Source organism: Morus notabilis, unplaced genomic scaffold (genome assembly GCF_000414095.1).
Source record: "Morus notabilis unplaced genomic scaffold, ASM41409v2 Scaffold1934, whole genome shotgun sequence".
In the NCBI taxonomy this organism is placed as follows: Eukaryota; Viridiplantae; Streptophyta; class Magnoliopsida; order Rosales; family Moraceae; genus Morus; species Morus notabilis.
The window spans coordinates 69,860-93,387 of record NW_010365145.1 but is presented as its reverse complement, the minus strand read 5'-3'; the positions used below and the strand labels follow the sequence as shown (position 1 = coordinate 93,387).

Sequence of the window (23,528 nt, the reverse complement as noted above, 5' to 3'; positions counted from 1 at the left end):
GTTGTTGTTGTTGTTGTTGTTGTTGTTGTTGTTGTTGTTGTTGTTGTTGTTATTGTTGTTGTTGGGAAAGTTGCTGTTGTTGTTGGGGAAGTAGTTGGAGACGAGCCAATTGTTTGGGAGGCTTCGGTTGCTGGACATTGACCATTCTTGCACCAGAGTCCAAAAACAATGCAAGCTGGTCAATCTTAGGATTTTCTTGGTCGGCATAAGGCAGATACAACCTCATGCACATACTATTCATTTCCTCCTCAGTGGGATAAAGAATTGGTACGGCCATTCCCTGTATATTAAATGAACACACATTCAATGATTATTTAGGTGGAAACATATTTAAAAAAAAAACAAATATGCCTATTTTGTAAAAAAATACCTATAAAAACATTGTATTTAAACTCTTACCTCACCACTTTGCATGAGGTCGTCTATCTGTCTAACCTCGACCAATGAAACCCGGCGTGCCTCCCATTTGAGGATTCTGGGAAGACGTCCATCAACCATCTTTGTAAATGTGGCGCCGATGGTTGGAAATGTTTCGAATGCCTAAACCTGCGTTAAACCAATTTTTTAAGTCTAGTAAAACAAAAAACAAGGTATTATTTACTATAAGGCCATGAAAAATTATGCATATAACTGTATGACATACCTGGAAGGCTTAAGAAAACCCGCATATTGAGTAGGTTTCCTTAATGCTCTTATTACGTCCTTTCTGAACCCATTTTTAGAATTTCTCTTTCAAGTTCTTCTTCAAAGCCCGCATAGTGCATTCAAAAGACACCCTGCCCCATGGATAGTTGTTGAAGAATTCTAAATCGTCAACGTAAGATAGCCAATCCAGTGGGACGGTCTTCTTCTCGTCCCCAGATAGTAATACTTGTGCTAAAAAATAAATGATAGCGATCTTTGCTTTATCGCTACCTTTTATCTTCTTCCCTGTGAGCAATTTCTTTAAATCAGCAACAAGTACTACGTGGGACTTAAAATGCTCCAACAATCTTATATTCTTCGAAGCTTTCAACACCACGTCCGGCTCTGGGGTTTCCCCGCAGTTCAATCCAGTGATTAAAGCAAATTCCCTCATTCCGAACCTAGTTGATTTTTCATTAACCATGAACCACAACTCATGTCTCTTTTCTGTTTCTATCTGCCTCAAAAGCAGATAGTGTGTCAACACTCCAAAATAGATCATATTTTCAGACATCGAAATAAAATGTCCGAAGGCAGATTCCTTGAAAATTGACATTTCCATTTCGGGGTCTAGATTCTGCCTTATTACCTCCAGGGCCTCGATCTTTGACTTCATAGTGACTTTCACTGGGAAGTACTCCCGCATAGGATCCATGATCATCCTTAGATGTCCAATCCCAGGAAGTTCATATGTGTTGTACTTCGAGAGGTCATACTGAAAAAAAAGAAAAAACACATCGGTCAGAACCGGCCAAGATGACAGAACCGACTAGAATATACCATGAAACTAAACAAGAACTGACTAAACCGACCATGACCTGACCCCAAAACCCGACAGGAACCGACCAAAACCGACCAAACCGACCAAAACTGACCAAGAAGCGACCCGAACCGACCCCGGAACCGACCAACGACTGACCAAGAACCGACCTTCACCTAGAACCGACCAAAATCCACCAGAACTGACCAACTCGACAAGAACCGACTAAGAACCGACTTAAAACCGACCTAGAACCGACTGCGAACAGACCAAAACCAAAACTGACTAAGAACCGACTATGAACAGACAAATGTTGCTTATATTAAGTTTTTGTTCTTGTAAAAATGTATAAGAAAAAGTAAAACAAGAATATTACATGAGTATATTCCGTTGCCTCGTCGACAAGTGTTCGGGAAATGACCGTTTTAGTTGAGGAAGAAGAGTTGTTTTGTGATGCCATTTCAGTCTAAAAGTCGCCGGTTTTTAGTCAGATTTTGGTGAGGAGGTTGTCGGTTTTTGGTGAGTGGTCGGGATCGGTTTTTGGTCGGTCTTAGTGGGAAGGAAGGTCGGTTTTTGGTGAGGTAGTCGGTCGGCCGACGAGAGAGATCGGAGAGAGTGGATCGGCCGGTGAGAGAACTTCGGCGAGAGAGAGAGAAACAGGTGAGAGGAAAGCTGGCGGTCGGTGATGGTCGGTCGTGAGGTTGGTGACTGATCGGAGAAAAAAGCCGGCGGTCAGTGAGAGGAGATCGGAGAGAAAAACCGACGAGAGGGTCGGTCGGTCGTGAGGAGAGCTCAGTCGGGGGGAGAGAGGGTCGAGCGGTCGGTTTTGTGAGGAGAGAGTTTTTTAAAATAACCCATACACTTAGACTAATAGGACCCATTTTTTACCACATAAAATACACGTCATGATTTTTTTATTATAAAAAAAAAACTGATGGTCCGTTCACTTCGCTGATTCGAGTTTGTAATTCGAGTTGAGATGTGATTTTATGTGAGAGCTTTTTACTGTAGCAAAAAAGTTAGATGTGATTGTTTATGAGAGCTTTTTACTGTAGCAAAACTCGAATTGGTGAAGTGAACGGGCCTGAACTACTTTCTCAATTTGTGTTTTGCTCCGGTCTCTTTTATCAAATTTTCTCTGCGGAAAAACTCATATTCCTTTGTACAACTAAGAGTAATTGGCAAATCTACTTGTTCAATTTCGCTGCTCTTGTCTAAGAATCTGGTAATGTTGTCGTCTTTAATCTCGGAATAATACTTTCCGTTCACGCCCGGCCTTGGCACGAATTGAATCGGAGGAATTGCGGGTAGAGTTGTGCTGAGTTTCAAAGAAACCTCTGAGGAAGTAGCGCCACCTTCGATTGCTCTCATTCCGGCCCCTGCGTTCCTTGCCTCTATTCCGAAAAGGTCTCTCTCTCTCTCTCTCTCTCTCTCTCTCTCTCTGATTTGGTTGAAACTTTCGATATGTTTGTTTGGGAAATCTAACAAATTCTGTCTCTCTTAAGTGTGTTATGTAACCTTAATTACTTAATAGAAAACATCGGCATTCGTATAACCTTTGTGGGGGTTTATCTGTCGTCGAAATCGAATCAATTTTGTCTTCTGTTCTGGCTCTGAGTATGGAAAATATGCTCTACTTTACCTTTCAATCGACGAGTTCAATGAACCTCCCATCTTGAAAGTTGTGTTCAACTCTTGCTTGGTATTGAGTGAAATCTCCGATCTCCCTTGATTGGTTCTAACGTACCATTGCCTTTAATGAGTAATTGGATCCTTTCGGTTTGAGTCTCATCTCATGGATTTACAAGTATTATTTACAAGTTTTTTAACCATCGCTTGTTCATATTTTGCTTTATTTTAAGAATTTGTTTTGACATTCAGAAGTTTGTTTATGTAAATTTGTTTTTTTCTTTGGGTAATTCAATTAGAGTATGTACTACTTTCCATAATTTGATTGTTTTGGTACAATGTATTAATTATCATCCCGTTATTTTAGAAAGTAGTAAACTTCTACACTCTCTTTATGATGTCCTGACAAATTTATGTCTATACTATAATAGTAGTATCGATACTGACCAAAGTAGGTATAGATTTAGTGTTTGGATTAAGCACAGTATGAATGGTTTAATGATTTGTATAGATTAAGATTATTTTCCTCTTTCTTTGTTTGGTAACTAGATTGGATTGGAGCTTATTCAGTAATCCATATGTATTTCCACTATGTGTTATATTTTTTCCTGGAATATCTTTGAGTTTATCCTTGTTTATCTGGGTGTTTCTTTAGTTCGTTTCTGCACTTCGTTGCATTATGCTAAGGTTTTATGCTTGTTCCTTTACCTATTTGATTTTTTTCCTATTGACTCAAATTCGGCTATACATGTTACTGTTTATCTGTATATAATAATTTACGTCATTGTCTTATATCGTAGTTATACTTTACTCTTAGATTTTCTCTTTTTCTGTTTTGTTACAACTGATATTTTTCTCGTACGTCACAATTTTCTTTAGTCAGTGTAATATTTTTTCCTCTTATGTTTCACTAGTCTCTTCAGGTAAGAGTTTAAACAGTCTCCCTTATGGGCGTTTCAATAGTTTTTTTCTTAAAGTTTTACCCATATTGTCTAGTTATTATGACAACTTCTAATTGATTACGTATAGTTCTTATCATAAATCACAGAAAAGTTAATGATTTAGATCTAAATGCTACATTACTTAAGTTTCCTCATGAGTTACTCTTTCTCATCTTTATAATTATTTTAAAAAATATATATTTCAATCTCTTTTTAATGTTAAATCTTATTACTATTATCTTGTTTGCAGATTTTTGCTAACTTGGACAATTACTTTTGGATACAGTTATTAAAATTTTTCCCTCCGTTACATTATGAAACATTTTCAAAAATTTCCTTGCATTTCATCAGTTACTTTTATTTCAAAAGTCAATAACCGCTCTTATTTCTTATTACAACCAGTCTTATTTTTATTACTGTTTTTTAGTGTTTTTGATTCCCTAAAAGTGTTTTACTTTGCTATGTATTAAAAAGAGACTAGTAATGAAGGCCTTCCTTCCTTACTCCCTCTTACAATAATAAAAAATAAAATAAAAAATCAACTTTGGTTGAATATTGCAATCCTTCATATACATATGCTGAAAATTTGACTGTGGTAACAAGATAAGAATATTTATATCCTAATTATTATTTTTAATTTTTTTTTCAGGTCTGTTTTGCATTTGGCTTTTCATTCTCATATAATTGTCCTCATGTCTCATTTCTTCTTTCAGGCAGTTTGATAAATTTTTTATGTGTAATTTTTATGATACATGATTTATCCTTATTTGCGTTTTGGATAGAAAGAGACATTTTAATGGTTAGATATCTTCCACCATTGATTGAAATCATTGGTTAATAGATATTTCTTCTACTTAAAAAAATGGGGGGCTTGCTTTTGATTTGCGAAAAATAGTTTCTTTTGCTGATTATGCTTTTATTAATTACTACTCACTCTTTATGACTCAAAAGATAGTTTTTACTTTCAATAATTTGCCGGGGTCCTTATCTTCCCATGGTGAAAACCCCATTATAGTGATTGTGGAAAAGAAAAATGGGTAACTGTATTGTTGAAAGATTGAGACATATCTTAGCTTGTTGGTAGAGCTTTTGATGTACTGAAACTGAAAGAGGGAAAGGAGAAAGATTCGTAGTAATGTCATTTGAACTTCGTATGAAAATAGATCTTTCGTGTTTCAGGTAAAATGGGTTTGTGGACACTACTTGAGGGCTTCCTCCTCCTTGCAAATGCACTAGCGATACTAAACGAGGACCGGTTCCTTGCGCCTAGAGGATGGAGCTTCTCGGAATTCTCAGGGGGCAAGGCAAAGTCTTTAAAGGGACAGATTATAGGCCTCATTTACGCAACGCAGTACTTAAGAGTTCCTCTCATACTGCTGAACTCCATCTTTATTGTTGTGAAGTTGGTTTCCGGATAATGCTGTTTGAGGTCAGATATGGAATTCTAAGAATAAGTCTGGTTTATTTTATTTTATTTTATTTTTTGATATTAAAGTCTGGTTCTAGTATATGACTATATGTTTGTTTTCACGGATTGAAAGTCATCGCTATTGTAAAGCAAGACACTTTTATGATATACATATTCCACGAGGTCATTCTTCATAAAATACCGATGAAATTGTCGAACTTTGGTTTGTGGACTGTAGGACATTTTTAGCAAGGAGAGAAAGAACTCTTTGGGACATTTTCTGGGAACTTACATCTCTCTGTCCTAGTTTAGTGATGGAGATTGCAAGAACCGTCTACAAACCTATGCTTGGTGTATACGAAGGTTACAGTCGTTATAGGAATTATCTTGTTCATTTTAACTTAATTTGATTACTCTAGGATTCAGTTTCATTCGTTTGTAGTCCTTTGTTCTCGGTTACCCTTCTAGTTTCCTGTAGTAGTGCAAATCTATCGGATGCAAATCAGTCGTTACCCGTTCTCGTCTCAGATCTTATCCCTATTACCACATTATATAATTAGTTATTTGGTGAACAAAGCTTTTCTAGTTCCGTTGAGAACATCTCAAGTACATCATTTTTCATCACAACCAAGTTCCACTACCAAATAACTCCACGGTCATCTTCCCAAACTTTTCAACGTTGATGAGATAGAACCACCATTGCCATCAGAAAACCAAAACCTCTTGCTTTTTCCTCCCCTTGTGCGATGCTTGAAATCAAAGAAAATTACTGCAAGTACTCAAAAAGCATTAAGATACCGTTTGGAAGGTATACTCAAATCATGATTTGGGTTTATTGCCGGGAACTTTCTGAGAGAGGAAATTTTGGAACTCAAACTCTTTGTGAGATAAAAAACATTGTAGCAGAATCATGATTTGGGTTTGAGTATACTTCCAAACAAGCCCTAAGCTTCTCTACCTGTAATTTTTCACAAAGAGTGGCTCAAAGACAAACAAAGCTCACGTATTATTCAATCTGAATCAATTCAAAGCAATTCCCATGAGACCAAAACTTTCAACACCCCATCAAATGCAGTGTTAAAGAGTAGAGACTTAAATTATGTGATGGTTTTCTTATTTAAGATGAAGCGAGGCAGGAACAAGGGGACATATAATCCATGTTTTCCAATCCTTAAATAGGTTTAGTTAATGTTGACCGTTTCTCATTTGCGTTACGTGTATATTCTTCACTCCCTTAAAATTGGAATTTTGGATTCTTTTATAGGGCATATGATTTATATGTTTTGTGTATTCTAAATTGTTCCAAGACTAATGAAGGCTCACCAGATTGATCAGCATTCAGCACAAAGAAATCTCTCTCTCAGTCTCTCTCACAAATCCTAACTTCTTGTTGGAAAGCTCAGAGATCAGATTTGTAAGTGTATGATTGTATAGGAGTTTTTTTACTTCGTGTTTATAGATCTAATTAAGCCTTTTTAAGTTGTCAACTTAATAATCAACTGCGAATTTGGCATTCCTACTTATGGATTCCAAGGCAAATGTTTATGTTTGTACGATTATGAGACTCCATAAAAACAAGAACATGAGGTTTGTAAAGCGTATTTCATTTTTAAACTAAAATCACCCTCGATGCTTATAAATGCTGTCCAAAAGTTATTCCGAACAATGCATGTAATTTGGTTATTGTAATTGTATTCAATAACTACATAAATAATCTTGATGGTTTGTTTTTATTAAGATTAACAATTTACTCTAAACGCATACTCATATTACGCATATTAAATAAAGAACTTATAATCTGAGGGTTTAAATTTGCAAAACCACAATATGTTATTTTCGTAATTTGACTTGTGAAGTACAACAATTATTAAGAAATAATTGAGTTAGAGCTATAGCTATGAGTGCTACAAACAGTCTAATGAGACGAATGAAAGTGATTGACAAATGAGTGATACAAATGATCTAATGAGAGGAATGAAAGTGATTGACAAATGAGTGATACAAATGATCTAATGAGAGGAATGAAAGTGATTCACACATGAGTTCTTTAAGTGTTCCAATTGATGGAGTCACTTAAATTGATGGAGTGATACTAGGATGAATTTTCAACGTGCTTGGAGAGCCCATTGACAATTTAGATTCTGTAAGTACTCGCACAATATTACCAACACCTGTATATTCATACATATACACAAGTAAACATACGGCATTTGTATTTTTTTTTTTTTTTAACAAAGAGTGTGCAATTTTCAATTGATGAGTGCTGCATACTGGAAATTGAAATGTTGTATTTGCTACATTATTTGTAAAGTTACAATCACTTATATTCTTTTCTAGGACACATCTATTTGTAAATGTTGTATGTATATATATATATATATTCAAACCTCATCTCTTTTCAATCGCCGAAACTTTAGGGCTTGTTCTTTTGAAGTGTGACTTGAGTGTAGTTCTTGAGTTGAATTTGAGTTATAACTTGAGTTGAAGTTGTAACTTGAGTTTGTGTTTGGTTGTGTACATTTGAGTTATGGTTTGATATAAGAATTTTTTTTGAGTTTGTGTTTGAGTTAGTCAAAACTTGAATTTGTATTTAGATAGTATTTTAATAAAAACTCAATTGTGATGAAAAATTTTAATAGGGTATATGGGTGGGGTTTTATTCGTCTTTTCGTTGTCAATGTATAGAAAAAAATCATCTCAATCAGGATTAAAACGAAAAAGTTATAACATTTTTAAGAATATAAAAAATATTGTTCATTAATTTGAGCTCGAGTTTCTAAACTAGAGTTGAAGGGAAAACTTGAACTCGAGTTTTAGTCTCAAACTTGAGTTCAGACTTAAAAGAATATGAACTTGAATAAAATTGAAACTCGAGTTATCTTTTTTTAAATTTTTAACCCTACCGAACAGCCCCTTAGTATCTCAAAATTACCTCTTTTTTTTTTTTTTTTAGTTTTCATTTTCCCGACTGGCCCAGCCACTTTGATCTTTCGGCCGAAAAGGGACAACAAAAAAAATTAATTGCTCGTTTAGTTCGCTGATTTAAGTTTTTAATTCGAGTTTAGATGTGACTTTATGTGAGAGTTTTTTACTGTAGTAAAAAAATTAAATGTGACTGTTTGTAAGAACTTTTTATTATAACAAAATTTAAATTTTAAATTTAAATCAGCGAAATAAACGGGACCTTAAAGTGCTGGGCGGAATTAGATACGTGCGCAAGATAAAAACGACATTAACCGTCCGTCATTCGTCATTTGGCCGGTGAGGATTTTTTTTTTATTATTATTCAGCAGCGACGTGTATGGAAATAAATCTACCCTTTTTCTTTTTTATAAATAAAACGAAAATAAATCCAAGTTGATAGTACAGAGTCTTCTTCTTCTCCAAACCAAAGCGTACGTTGAGAATGCTTGCGCCGCATTCTAGCTCATCACTATATATAAAACTCTCTCTAAATGACGAAAGTACCCTTATATAGTGACGCTGGGAAGGGTATGAGTATGGACATGGCACAGAATTCAAAGCCCAAATTACCAGGTATAGGTCACCAGATACCAAGAATGAATTGGATGCAAACACCATCACCAATTTGTGGTGAGCTCGTCCTCCTATTTGTTAAGTCATTTTTCCTGCTTTTAATATTCTCTTCCGGTCTTATGAGTTTTTTTTTCCTTGTTCTTTTTAATTAATGTCCGTCCTTTAAATAAATGGACGCTTTGTTCGTAAATTAAAAATTATGATTTAAAATTATTTTTATTTTACGTGTATTTTTTATGAAAAAAAAATATTAAAGAGAATAATGAATTATAATTCAAAATCAGTGATGAATACAGAAAATAAACAACCTTTAAGTCTTGGTAGGTCCACTATTACACTGGAAGTCATGGATTCTCCTTAGAAAACAATGCTAAGGTCTCATTAGCTTCGCATATTTGATTTTTTAATTCGAATTGAGATGTAAAATTTTTTAAAAGTTTTTAACTGTAGCAGAAAAAATTAAATGTGACATTTTCTAATAGCTTTTAACTGTAAAAACCTATAATTGAAAACTCAAATCGATGAAATGAACGAGGCCTAAATTTCTCTGCTGAGATTTTTGATCTTCAACTCGTGATTGTTTAGAAGGATTCTGAGCGTATTGACATAAAAAATACTTAGAGACATCATCGGTGCTAAACACTATCACTAATAGAAAGTGAATCCCACCTATAAATTTTATAATCATTGCGGAACCTATTTTTTATTTTTATTAATATGTAGTGTTAAACTCTATCGGTGCTGGATAGCATTACTCCATTGACATCGTCAGAATTCTTGACACGTAGTGTTTGGTACATACTGTGACAATTGTCATTGATCAATAATAACCAAAGTTGTTGGAGCTTTTCAAGTTCGATTATGTATTGATATTCGGAATCTTTATTATTATTTCAAATTTATACAGCATATGATTATCTCCATTCTATTAGTAGATGGTTATATTTTCAATACCAACTAACCCTGTGACGTTTAAACAGTTGCATGTAAAAAGAAGGGCATCTTGCCTTATTACTCCTTTTAACATTATAATTAAAATAAGAACTAAGGCCCCTCAAATCATTCATTTTGAAAATTTGTCCGTGTTTCAAATCACATCTATAGTTTGCATTATTCACAACGGCAACTAAAAGGATGCTAATTCAAAGTTGGAATAAAAGGCAAACGCTGACGAACTTAAGGTGGATGACCCAATCAAATCTATCTAACCAATCCGCTATTGATACTAATCTCTCTTCATCCCAATTTTGAATAATCAATTGGAATTCTATCATAACTTGCGTTCTTGGTCCAAATGATGCATTGGTCTTTCATGTACGGCTGACATTACAAAACTATAGTCTATAAGATGCACGGTTGTCACCAACAATGTCATTTTAATTTATTTTATAAAATTATTTTAATTTACATAATGACGTACATCGACGTGGCTAGTCACCCTCACTTTTTTTTTTCAAGTTAAAAACCAATTATTATTATTATTATATTTATCTGTTATTATTTCATATTTAAGGATATCATCTTCGGCAACAATTACTTTGTCTAACGATATGAGATAAAAAGAAATGGAGATTGAGTTAAAATGACACAGAGTCAATCTCACATTATACACTGAGAGAAAAAATTATATTAGATAAAAGTTTAATGAAAATGAATGTATTATAGTTGGCTCACCGGACTAAAGCAATTTTACCTCTATAAAATTTATGTTTAAACATGAAAATCTAGTAGTTGTACTACGATTTAGAAACTTGCTTTGTTATAATTATTTTTTGGATATGGTAGATGACAATTAAATATAGAGCAGTAAATTGTCATGAGATTACAGTTTCATGAAAAGGTCAATTTTGAATTAATTAAACGTAGACTTGGAGAATGACTATTCAAATAAACTATGAACTAAGAACACGCATTGTAAAGAAAACTCAAGTGATGGTTGTTGTCTCTTGTCAGATTTCCCCATCTTCGTAAATGAAGGGCCACGACTAAAGTCTTCTTTCTTTTTAGTATTGAACCAAAATTAATTATTGAGATTATTATGATCTAATATCACACGCTTTCTGAAGTGAAATTGTTAGTAGGATGGGGTCTATTATTAACTTATCAATGCAATAAAGTTGTCCAAGTTATGTCATATTCATTTAAGATTGGCCCTTACTCTCAAACATACAGTTTTATTTTTTATTTTTTCATATATGGGTATTTTTCAAAGAAATTACATCTAAAATTCAAGTAAAATCCTGAACGCATGATTAATTAAAAGTCTTGTCACAACTGAATGATGCTGCAGTGAAATTGTGTTAGAAAGTTTGGAGACAGCCTCAAAGAAATTACATCTAAAATTCAAGTAAAATCCTGAACGCATGATTAAAAGTCTTGTCACAACTGAATGATGCTGCAGTGAAATTGTGTTAGAAAGTTTGGAGACAGCCATGAAATACAGCCATAGGATAGCAGACGACAACTTTAAATAATGGTCTACAACCGGTGAGTGTGAACCGTTGAAATGACATTAATGTAATTATATAAGTAGTATGGCATTCATACAGTTATTTCAAAATGCTTTTAAGATTTCGTTTCACAGTTTGAAGTTTTAGATTTTTACAGTTAAAAATTTTTAAAAAATGTCACATTTAATATTTTCTTTTACAGTAAAATATTCTAAAAAAATATCACATCTCAACTCGAATTGAAAACTCAAACTCACGAAACGAACGAGACCACTGTTTATTTCACTAATTCGAGTTTATAATTTACAACGTGGGATGTACGCACGTAGTAACAAGGTAGACTTGTATCAATGTTAAACGGACTGAGATCCTCTGTGGAAAGAAGGATGTCTCAATCTCTGTCCACCTAATAATATAAGGCCACGTCATTATTTAATTTTTAATCACTTAATGGAGGAGTAGAAGCAAATGTCAGCTACTTTGCATTTAAAATTTAAAAAAAAAAAAAAAGCAAGCGGTTTTTGTCTGTCTTCAAAATGCGGATGCACAAAAAACTGCCCAACTCACTTTCGAAGGTATTCAAGAAACCATATCTCAGCCATTTATCACGTCTGTGTTCTCTCTGTTCAAAGGGGTTTTTTCTTTTCTTTTTTTGTTTTTTTGTTTTTTTTTGTTTTTTTTTGTTTTTTTGCGTTTGCAGTAATTCGTGTTGTGTTGTTGATTACACCATCCGGAGGAGGCAATGAGAGCCATTGTATTGAAACGCTACTAATTAGGACTCGGAAGAGGCGGCGCCGCCGAAGATACCAGTGACGTATGAACGGAGCTGAGGCCGGAGATATTCAGTGGTGAAGTCGTCAGATTGGGAAGGGAAAAGAGATTTTTTCTCTTTAAACATTGATTTATGAATGGTTTTTAAACGTCACTTTATGAATTTCTTTGAATAGAAATTGCAACAGTGTTTTGCTTTTTTGAATATCGAACATGTACGAAAATATAAGAACCCGTTTGGTTTATAGATTAAAACTATGTGATTAGAATTATTTTTAATTTATGTATATTTTTTTGAGAAAAAATACTGTAACGAATCACGAATCATAATTTGAATCAGGATACGAATCTCTTTACTAAACGGGCTCTTACTTTTTTTTTTTTTTTTTCAGGTAAAAAGGAAAAGGAAAAACATGTTTAGGAAGAAGCCCCTCGGGCATGTAGTGTGATCCAAGTATTTTTATTCGTAGGGCCTAGTGCTAGTACTAGTATAGAGAGCGTCAAAGAAATACTTGCAAAACTAGTTCGTTTCCCAAATTTCAGCGATCAAATAAGACGAAAACTAACATATAAAATTTTAATTGTTAAGACATTAAATATGCGTAGAAATTATATCATCCACCATGCGTGACAAATTTTCCGCCACCTCACTTGGCGGTGATAATTTAGATAAAAGTGAATATGGATCTTCCATTTTGTATTTAAAAACAATTAATGATGAACTTTCTAGTTAATTCAATGACTCCCAAATCTTCAATCACTCTCCTCATCTCTTCGATACTTTTCAGTTTGAGCGAAACTCTCAAATATTTTCTAAAGACAACAATGTTTTCTACAAGTTCTCTGTCTAAAAACGACATGCGCTTGCCAAAAACCATCTGTAAAACAAAAAAAAAAATAAAATAAAATAAATTCAACTACCGGATTGACTTCTAATAACTATACAATACACAATTTATACCCATCAGTGAAAGCCAACAACACATTTTTAATTAGCGGTCCACATATAAGGGACGAACCGGTCCACCGCACATTATTAGATGGACCGTAGAATTACCTTAAAATTATAATGGTGAAAAGGATGTAAAAGTAATAAAAATAAAGATTGTTTAAGACAATGAAAAGAATAATAAAGAGAAAGGGAAATTTAATCTATTAAGGAGAAAGAAAATTTCTGTTGCTAGTTTTTGAACGTTAGTTATTTACATTTTGAGTTTAGAATATCTAATATCTATATTGCTTAAGAGAGTGCAGGAATGTTTTAAAAATTAATAAAAATAATCACTTTACCTCTTAGATGCATCGGTATTACAAGCAATTTTTTTATACGTATCTTGAAGGAATCATGTTTTGATTATTGGCAACGATTCTTTCCATTTCCGTATGTCCCTTCTTATTTCTTAATAATAACAACAATAAAAAATTGTAAAGTCGAAATCAAGCATTTGTACTTTTCAATAAATTATTTTGGGTGTGTTCGGCTGCCCAAAAACTCAAAAAAGTAACTCAAGTTTTAACTTTATTTAAGTTCGTGTTCTTTTAAGTTTAAATTCGAGTAGTTTGGGACTAAAATTTGAGTTCAAGTGTCCCCTTCAACTCGAATTCAGAAACTCGAACTCAAATTAATGAACAATATTTTTTCTATTCTTAAAAATGCTATAACTTTTTCGTTTCAATCATGATTGAGATGGTTTTTTTTTCTATGCGTTGACAACGAAAAGACGAATAAAATCTCACCCATATACCCTATTAAAATTTTTCATCACTATTGAGTTTTTATTAAAATACTATCTAAATACAAATTTAAGTTTTGACTCACTCAAATACAAATTTAAAAAAGATTTTTATCTCAAACCATAACTCAAATATACACAACTAAATACAATCTCAAGTTATAACTTTAACTCAAATTATAACTTAAATTTAACTTAAAAATTATACTCAAATCATATTCTAAAAAAACATGTCCTTCCAAACTCCGAGAATCTGGAAGCCTTTTGGGAGGGAGGAAAAAAAAAAGAGAAAAAATAAAATAAAATAAGATAAGAAGAAATCCAATAAAAGCACGTTGTGAAGGCTGGCACCAAAACAAAGCTCCAAAAAGTCCTATTAGACTCTCTCTTGCGATCTTTATGGGGTCCATTTGGAACCTTACCCAAATTAATAAAGAAGTACTACAAAACGGTTCTGTGGATCCCACCTTAACAGACACAAGGGGACAACGGCTGACACTTTGGTCCCGGCTCACACAGTTGTAATTTGCTTTTTTATAAATTCACAAAATGGTTAATTTCAAGTTTAAAATTTAAAATTTATTATAGTAATTTTTTTTTAAAAATAATCATATTTAATTTTTTTATTATAATAAAATTTTTTTACATAAAATTATATCGCAACTTAACGAATTAAACAGATTTAAAATAAATAAAAATTAAAAAGATTAATTTAATATTTGTTATTATTAAAAAATTATCACTATTAATTTTGAAGCAATCACAAATTTGATTGATTAGCTTCGTAAATTATTACACCAAAAGCCACTCTTATAATTTTTCTTATTTTATTTTTAATTAAAAAATAAATAAATAATTAACAACAAAATAAACATAAGTGTGCTTATAAGAAACATTAGTAATATTTTGAAAAATCTGACCTCATGCCTTTCAATTAAATTACCATATTAATTAAAATAGCATGTAAATATTAATTAAAAAATTATGAAAGTTAAAATATTTTAATTAATATAGCATAATTTTATTAGGAATATAAAAGGGACATGAATAAATTTAAACCTATGATTGACATGAATTTGAGTTTGGAATCTTCAGATTATATTAGGGCTGGTAATATGGGTCACGACACGATGACACGACTCGAAAATGACACGAATTTTGCGGGTTAGGGTTGAGAAAAAAGAGATTCGGGTTAGAATTGGGTCGACCTGGAATTGACACGAAAAATACGGGTCAATTTCAGGTTGGACTCGCCTAACCCGAACACTACATGAAACTCGTAAAAAACTAAAAAATACATATATTTTTCATTACATATTTTTAATTTTATTATAAACTTGTGATATCATGATTGTTATACTCAAAATCTTATATTATTATTTGCTTAATTTCAATGGATGTTATTGTAATTTAGTGTGTTATGAATTTTAAGTTATTTCTAATATGTAAAAAACTAAATAAAAATATACAATTTTTGTGTCAATTTCAAATTCACGAGTCAATTTCGTGTCACGGGTCATTTTCGGGTCGTGTCGTGTTCGTGTTGCGGTTTTTAAAAAATTTTGTGTCACGAGTCGCGTTCAGGTTGACTACAAATTTTAAAAAAATAATTAAAACACGATACAAATACGACACGTGACACGAATTGCCCACCCATAGATTATACTGCCGTTACCCCCTGCTTTGTTTTTTATGTGTTTTTTTTCTTTTAATTATTTTTTTACCCCATTGCTTAATCCTCTCTGCAACAGACGGGCCAAAAAGTCAGCGACAACATTATTTGCGTTTAGACCCCAACCGTACCCTATCAAAACTCCTTCCTTCCGTAGAATTCCAGCTCAGCCAAAGGCTCTTCAAAGTTCAAACTTTTTTCTCCGAGAGTGAGAGAGAGAGGAGAAAAAAGCTTTCTTTTTCTTTTGAAATTTTAAAGCAAGGTTCGAAGGGTTTAATTGGTCGCAACTACCCCCCAAACCCACCAAAACGTGTGTTCCCGTTTTCCCTCCCTTTTTCCTTCACTTTCTCGGACGCCAAACAGGCTCCGGAAAACCAGAGCGAATAGCCGAAACTAGCACTAGACACGAAGAAGACTGAAGAATCTTTTTGCTGGTGGAAGACTGAAGAATCTTTTTGCTGGTCGAAGCCTGAAGAATCTTAGTCCTCCGATCAAGAACAATGGAGGACCCGCCGTTATCGACCGCAATTTTGCTCCTTTTCTGCTTAATTCTTCTTCCGATTGGAGAATCCGACCTAGAATCCGACAGAGCGACTCTAATCAACCTCAGAAACTTCCTCGGCGGCCGAACTCTCCGGTGGAACACCTCGCTCTCCTCGCCGTGCTCGTGGCTTGGCGTGAGGTGCGATTCCATCGGAGTTTCCGAGCTCCGGCTTCCCGGCGCTGGACTCAGCGGCGACCTCCCTGCCGGTTTCGGGAATTTGACTCGGTTGCAGAAGCTCTCTCTTCGTTTTAATGCTCTCTCCGGTCCGATCCCAGCCGACCTCGGAAATCTCAGTGGTCTCAGCGAGCTTCACTTGGAAGGTAATTTTTTCTCTGGACAAGTTCCTGACTTCTTGTTTGGTATGAAGAGTTTGGTGAGATTGAATTTAGCTGATAATATCTTCTCCGGCGAGATTTCGCCGCGGTTTGGTAACTTGAAGAGGTTGGTGGTTCTGTATTTGGGGAATAATAGCTTTACTGGTTCAATTCCGGATATTGATTTGCCTGAACTTGACCAATTCAATGTGTCGTTTAATCGATTGAACGGGTCGATTCCCGATAAGCTTGCGAGGTTTTCGGCGGATTCTTTTCTAGGAAATTTTCTCTGTGGGAAGCCATTGAAATCGTGTGATGGGAGTGGAACTGGCGAGAAGAAGGATAATAAGTTGTCTACTGGAGCAATTGTGGGGATTGTGATGGGGTGTGTCATTGGGGTGTTGATCATTCTTGCTATTTTGATCTTCTTGTGTCGGAGAAAAGAAAAGGGTGAGAAGGAAATCATCCCGAAGATGACAGAGGTCGAAATTCCAAAAGGAAAGGCGGCGATGGAGAGTGAGAGTTTGAGTGGTGATTATTCGAAAGTGAGCGCGAAAAGGGGCGCTGGCGGGATCAGGAATTTGGTGTTTTTTGGGAATACCATTAGGGAGTTTGATTTGGAGGATCTGTTGAGGGCATCCGCAGAGGTGCTTGGGAAGGGGACTTTTGGGACGACTTATAAGGCAAGTCTGGAGATGGGGATTTCCGTGGCAGTGAAGAGGTTGAAGGAAGGGACTGCGCCGGAGAAGGAGTTCAGGGAAAGGATGGAACAGGTTGGAAGAATGGATCATGAGAATTTGGTGCCACTCAGGGCTTATTACTATAGCAGGGATGAGAAGCTTCTTGTTTATGATTACCTGCCCATGGGAAGCTTGTCTGCACTTTTGCACGGTTAGCATTGCATCTCTCGCTTACTTGCATTCTGATTCTGATTCTGCTTTTGCTGCCATTGTTTCAGCCTTTTGTTTCTGGTCATTTGGACGCTTGCCTTGTTCTTTGTCTTAATGTCGATAGATATATATAAATATATATATTCTCTATATTGTTAGTACTTAATCCGTCCTAATGTCTTTATTATTTATTTGGTTTCCTTGCTCTGTGGCCTTCTGGTTGGTTTTCTAACTTGTTTTATATGTTCTTCAGTCCATTTATGTCCTATAAGATCGGTGTCATGATTGCAATTTACTTATAACTTTGCTACTCTCCCATGCTTATAATGTAAACCAACACAGCAATTAGACGAACCCTATTTGGGCGAGAGTTTTGGACGGTAGAAGTGAAACAGAATGAGGAACTGTATACTGGAAATTGAGTTTCTAGGAAACATAGAACTTCAAGTCTGGTCTTTGAGCAACTAGATTTGTAGCCCATCTTACTAGACGCGCTCAAGGCGTCTTAAGTTTTCCGTTTAAGCATTAAATCAACCGTGGATACCACTTGAAGTTGTATGTTAGGCTGTTATACTATCCTATGTTCAGGCATCCTTCCCATACTTTGTCAACATTTTAACTTGAATGAAACTAAAGATAGAAGAACATGTCTTGTAGTTGGACATGGCTTGGACGGTTCAAGGGAATGTTCAGTTTTTTGTGATCTTAACAATTTGTTCTGCTTTTCTTTTTTCCGTGAGAAAAGGTTCAACTTTTGTCATTTTTTGCCTTTATTATGTGTACTTTCACGTGGCATGTAGCCATGTCTTTGCTTTTTGAATTCTTCTGCTTACTAGGTTGTCAACTTGTCAATAGGACAGATCTGGACATGCGCTGTGTTTCTTTCCTACTCAGTGGTTCATTCTTCACGCTTTTCCTTTCATATATTTTTATTTTGCAATATAACTTCTTTTCTTTTCTTGAAAAGTACGTTATTGATTTTAAATAAAAGTATTTTGACTGCTTTAAAGACACTGATTTTCTTTTTATGAACATCTGAAAGGGGTGAACAAGCAATCCCTTCATTTTAGCTTTTAGTTTTTGCCTGTTAAAAGAATCGGCATATCCCTTGTGCATTGATTGTAGTATATGGATATACACATGTTCAATAAATTGTCGTCTACTAGAAATCTAGGAACGACAGGAAGATCTAAAAGAATGATATTTGTTATATGCGGGACTATGCTTGCCTTTTCACCTTTCTTTATAACATCATTTTTGTTTTTATTTTTTTTATTATTATTATTATTATTTTTATTTATACACAACAGGAAGCAACGGTGCAGGCAGGACTCCTCTGAACTGGGAAACACGGTCTGGCATTGCCCTTGGAGCTGCTCGTGGGATTGCATACCTGCATTCACACGGTTCGTCCCATGGAAACATCAAGTCTTCGAATATCCTCCTCACGAGATCCTATGAAGCTCGTGTCTCAGACTTTGGCCTTGCTCATCTTGCAAACCCCGACCCTACCCCTAACCACCGCGTTGCTGGTTACCGTGCCCCAGAAGTCACAGATCCTCACAAAGTATCCCCTAAAGCAGATGTGTACAGCTTCGGTGTACTGCTCTTGGAGCTGCTCACTGGGAAGCCTCCCACTCATTCCCAGTTGAACGATGAAGGAGTTGACCTTCCGAGATGGGTCCAGTCTGTGGTTCGGGAAGAGTGGACTGTAGAGGTGTTTGACCTCGAGCTTCTCAGGTACCAGAATGTTGAGGATGAAATGGTAGAGCTTTTGCAGCTTGCTCTGGATTGTACCGTGCAATACCCTGACAAGCGTCCCCCAATGGCTGTGGTGACAAGGCGAATCGAGGAGCTCTGTCATTCCAGCTCTCAGCGAGAAGAGAATGTAACTAATGAGTCATTTTATGGCACGGATGAGGGGATTTCACAGCAGTATTACTCAGCTGATTCAGTTGTGCCGCCTTCCTTAAAAGACTGAAGTACTAGCAGCAACGTTTCATTGCTGCTCTATTCTTTGCTTCATCATAAAAGCTCACTGTGCAGGATTTTTTCGCCTCTTATTGATTTTTTCTATTTTTTCCCCTTGTTTTCATAATATAGCAAGTTTCTCTCCCCTTGGTTATGCCTTACTTGATAAGGGGTACCAATACTGTTGATTTATGTCTGTTGTGTGAATTGTTTATTTGCTATTAGTTGGGTAATTCCACAGCAAATCCATGCATATTTGGCTCTCATACACAACCAGTTTTGGAAGCTCCAGTTGCGTTTGAAATGCACTGTCTACAATTAGTAGTTGAAAATTGAATCTCCAATTTTACCTGTTTATTCTTGTCCCTTCTTAAAAATAAATAAATAAATTTAGCATAATGCTCTTCCTTTCGACTTTATTTATCTATTTATTTCTTTTCTTTTCCTTTGCTTTCGTGGCAATGTTTTCTTTTTCTAGAATATTTGGATTTTGTTTTTTCAGAATTTTTGAAATTTCTTTGATATTAGTATCCTGGCCGGATTAAGTGGTTTCTTTCAGGCCTCGTTCATTTTACCGATTCGAGTTTTCAGTTTTAGATTTTTACAGTAAAAAGCTCTTAGAAAATGTTACATCTAACTTTTTCTGCTACAGTAAAAAGCTCTTAGAAAATGTCACATCCCAGCTCGAATTGAAAACTCGAATCCGCGAAGTGAACGAGGTCTCAGTATAATTCCTTTGTTCATACTTTCATCTCGTTGCTTTTGCTTTGTCAGAACTTTGACTTGAATTCTTTCACCATTTTCTTAAGACTAATTTCCCAAATTTCTCCTAAACTTCGGGCGTTCGGATTAACTTAAGAAAAGTTGTTTGACTTATTTAGTCAAAAAATACTTTTAAATCTGTTTGAATGGACAATCTTAAAATGTTTTTAGTTTTTTTAAGCGTTTTTAAAACAAACTATCTCTTTAATGCTTATGAAAAACTTTTTTATTTATATTTTTAACATTTTATTTGTGAACAACAAATTAAATATTCTATCTATATCTTTTTATTACATTACTTTTTATAAGGGTAAGTGTTTTTGACTTTTTTATTCAATCAAGTTCAAAGGCTTTTCTTAGATATAAAAGCACTTTTTTAGATACTATCTAAACACTAATTAAAAAGTTTCAACTTATGCTTATTTTCTTCTACTACTTAAAGTACAAACACAAGCTATTCCAAACGGCCCTTCGTCTGTAATTTCAAATTGCTTCCAAAATTTGAATTTTGTAAGATTTGTTCGGTTATGCCATTAAAATGTCTCAAAATTCCTATTTTCAGGTGAATAATTTCTTCAGTGTTAATTCCTTCATCTGCGCAAAGGACATTAATCTCATCATAAATCTTTCAACCACTTACACGAGTGTCATTTAACCTTATTCCGCTAGATTTGTGCTAATACAGGTTGTTGAACTTAGAACTATACAGTTGCCCTTATGTATGGCGGTTGTTATTTTTTTGTTCAAGAACTATAAGTGAAACTTAGAACTTTTATCATTTTTTTTAGGGTTAATGATCATGCATTTTGTATGATTTTCTCTTTTGTTATGGACTTAAGGTCAAGAACTATAAGTGAAACTTAGAACTTTTATCATTTTTTTTAGGGTTGATGATCATGCATTTTGTATGATTTTCTCTTTTGTTATGGACTTAAATGGAAAGTGGGCCATAAGTGCCCATTTGGCAATTTATTGTAGCAAAACTCCAATAACTTCTCACCCAACCGGGATCAAATGATAGTGGTTCATAATATAATTGAACTACCAAAATTTAGTTTTCCGTCCATTCATTTTAACCAAGAAACCAATTCAAACACATTTTTAATACTTGAACATAATGGCCTTTCTAGGGAGAAAAAAGAACATAATGGCTTTTCTAGGGAGAAAAAAATTATGCACCTTTCTTGATTGTCATATTTGAATTTTTCCAACTTAAAATATCCTTTATTAACACACATACAAGATGAACATTGAATCCTCCTTGTGGCGGCACAATTGTTTGCAAGATGGTGGTAGAAAGATCATTTTACCTATTATTTTATATCGATTTATTGAAAACATATGTCAAAGAGTTTTGTTAGGAGTAGTAGCTTTAACTCTTAGCACTCCGATGAGATGAGAATTTATACACAGTAGAGTTGAATTTTTTATTCGAATAAATAATAAATAAGGAATCTTCACTTATAAAGTTTCCCTGGCAGTGAAAAACAAAACCCAGAGAAGTTTTACACCAAGCAAATGAGAAAAATCCTAACATGTACGAAGAACTAGATGAGGGTTTGAACTCCAAGCTGTTGCATTTCTCTTAGTTTCCATATTGGGTAAATAGCGCCTTCGCCCAGCTCTTCGGGGTCAATCTGTTGCATTGCCCACGCGTAGTATACCGTGTGGATCGTATCCTAATCAATTACCAACCATGATTTTCAAACGTTAGCATAATAATCTACAATCCCAAGAAAACGTTAATAAGCAAGAACCAAAAAACCAAGAAAATGCTGCTGCCCTTTCACGAACAACGTCGTTTATGATAACTCACCTGGCCACCTTCTGTTATTGCGCCATTTCTGTCTCGTACGCAATAAACTTGCTGTGTTTGGAACTGTGAAGATACAGTTGAAAGAAGCAACAACATCAGCTTTTGTCACGAGTAAAATTTTCTAATATGATTGGCGTTGAGATACAAGAAAAATTAAAGACAATGCATACCGCTACGATGATAACTGGGGAGGTTCCCATCATTTTCGTCTCTCTAACCTCCACCTCGGATATATGTAGAATCTGCAGCAAGAACATCGTATGTCAGCAACATTACACACAATTACATGTTCAAAGTAGGAGTTGACAAGGCACTTGAGAAAATTTCATTCCTTTCACCGTTTTGCGTACCTTATTGTCAAAAAAGATGCCATGGCTTTGATAAGCACTATGCTCAGCTTTACACCGCTCAATCACCTCATTGGTGCAGAACTTCTTCAAAGTTTCAACATCTCCCTGTGATTTTAGTAAAATATCCATAAAATGAGATATCCCGGTGGTAGACACATCCCACCATTCATATTGAAAAGAATAAGACAATGATTCTTTAGAGAACAAAATTGACCAAGGAAAGAAAAGAAAACAAAAATGGAGATTGGGAGGGAATTCTGGTATTCTTAAAAAAACTCAAGTGCACCTCGGTGTACGCTTTCAACACTGGTTTAATAGCTTCCTGAACTTCAGCAACAAACTCGGGCAATGAGAATGACCTAATGCATACAAATATTGAAAAATGATTAAACAAGGAGACATCAAAAGTGGTCGACATAATATTGATTTTGAACCAAACAACAAAGGGCATATATGATCATACGGATCTCGATAGCGAATCTCCTTAATGGTTGCCGCAGCATCTGTTTCCTGAAAGATTGTTTCATTGATGCTGTTGAGAAGACAATAGTCAATCAGGACTTGTATATTTTATCACTTGGGTGTAAATTGTAATATCAAAATTCGTATAAAAGTGATTGAGCACCATACTCTTGAATTTTATGAACAATCGGGCTATCACTTGTTTCCCATCTTTCCCGCACGTCCTCGGCAATCTGTCCATCCAAAAAAGGTCGGAATTAAAGAAGAGACCAAAAGATCAGTTTGCGTATTCTATAACAATGCAATTATTACATTATCATCAAGATAAATCCCAAACATATTACGCAATATTATGTTCAATAGAGTTCTTCATAGCAATTAAGTAATAGTAACATAACAAAAATTCCAAAATTCTCTTAATGACGGATTTAATTCCCCCAAAAAAAGATAAACACAATACACTTAAGAATTAAACTTTTCTTGATTATGAAGAAATGAACAACAAATGAGACATAATAAATTCATTTCTTAATTATGTATGAATGTCACTTCTTAATATGACATTTTTTGTCAGCCCTTTTGAATTTCTATTTCTAGATGGGTGCGCTGGTATGAATAAAAGAAAGGCGCATAATAATAAAAACGAACTTAAGAGAAAAGCTTAAAGATCTAAAACGAAAGAATAAAGGATCACAACATACCTCCTGACCCTTTGTCACAACAGGATCAGTAACCACATTAATACGCTTGAATATAGGATGACTTAGCACCTGCATTAATGGCGAAAAAATGATTACATGGTTCTCTCCGGTGAGAAATGGCGTAATTTTGGGG

At 34.7% G+C, this 23,528-nt stretch overlaps 3 protein-coding genes across 6 annotated transcripts in view; 2 read left to right on the top strand and 1 right to left on the bottom strand.

Annotated features, from left to right (window-relative positions):
- Window positions 1-2,540: 2,540 nt before the first annotated feature.
- LOC21388506 (immediate early response 3-interacting protein 1) lies at window positions 2,541-7,041 on the top strand. 3 transcript variants are annotated; one of them, XM_024171719.1, is made up of 3 exons: window positions 2,541-2,851; window positions 5,194-5,443; window positions 6,687-7,041. In XM_024171719.1, the coding sequence occupies exon 2, from the start codon at window positions 5,199-5,201 to the stop codon at window positions 5,430-5,432; it is 234 nt and encodes a 77-aa protein (XP_024027487.1). In that variant the 5' UTR covers window positions 2,541-2,851; window positions 5,194-5,198; the 3' UTR covers window positions 5,433-5,443; window positions 6,687-7,041. The 3 variants fall into 3 exon arrangements, with proteins under 3 accessions (XP_024027487.1, XP_010105640.1, XP_024027486.1); XM_010107338.2 differs by lacking the exon at window positions 6,687-7,041 and adding an exon at window positions 5,661-5,832; XM_024171718.1 differs by lacking the exon at window positions 6,687-7,041 and having other exon boundaries at window positions 2,542-2,851; window positions 5,194-5,615.
- Window positions 7,042-15,782: 8,741 nt separating this feature from the next.
- On the top strand, window positions 15,783-19,664 carry LOC21388505 (probable inactive receptor kinase RLK902). The gene is made up of 2 exons (XM_010107337.2): window positions 15,783-17,334; window positions 18,644-19,664. The coding sequence occupies exons 1-2, from the start codon at window positions 16,086-16,088 to the stop codon at window positions 19,312-19,314; spliced, it is 1,920 nt and encodes a 639-aa protein (XP_010105639.1). The 5' UTR covers window positions 15,783-16,085; the 3' UTR covers window positions 19,315-19,664.
- Window positions 19,665-21,468: 1,804 nt separating this feature from the next.
- The window catches only part of LOC21388504 (mitochondrial import inner membrane translocase subunit TIM44-2), a 4,100-nt gene continuing 2,040 nt past the window's right edge, over window positions 21,469-23,528 (bottom strand). For both annotated transcript variants that reach the window (XM_024171709.1, XM_010107336.2), the window contains exons 6-13: window positions 23,396-23,464; window positions 22,863-22,927; window positions 22,696-22,764; window positions 22,519-22,591; window positions 22,233-22,337; window positions 22,053-22,124; window positions 21,883-21,945; window positions 21,469-21,745 (exon numbers count right to left, since the gene is read on the bottom strand). In XM_024171709.1, coding sequence (XP_024027477.1) covers window positions 21,614-21,745; window positions 21,883-21,945; window positions 22,053-22,124; window positions 22,233-22,337; window positions 22,519-22,591; window positions 22,696-22,764; window positions 22,863-22,927; window positions 23,396-23,464 — 648 coding nt within the window. In that variant the 3' untranslated portion in view covers window positions 21,469-21,613. The remainder of the gene's footprint in view (window positions 21,746-21,882; window positions 21,946-22,052; window positions 22,125-22,232; window positions 22,338-22,518; window positions 22,592-22,695; window positions 22,765-22,862; window positions 22,928-23,395; window positions 23,465-23,528) is intronic.

Bases quoted from the DNA above. Each gene is read 5' to 3' on its own strand.
- LOC21388506 (XM_024171719.1), top strand. From the start codon at position 5,199: ATGGGTTTGTGGACACTACTTGAGGGCTTCCTCCTCCTTGCAAATGCA.
- LOC21388505 (XM_010107337.2), top strand. From the start codon at position 16,086: ATGGAGGACCCGCCGTTATCGACCGCAATTTTGCTCCTTTTCTGCTTA. The intron at 17,335-18,643 runs GTTAGCATTGCA...TATACACAACAG, and splicing joins CTTGTCTGCACTTTTGCACG to GAAGCAACGGTGCAGGCAGG.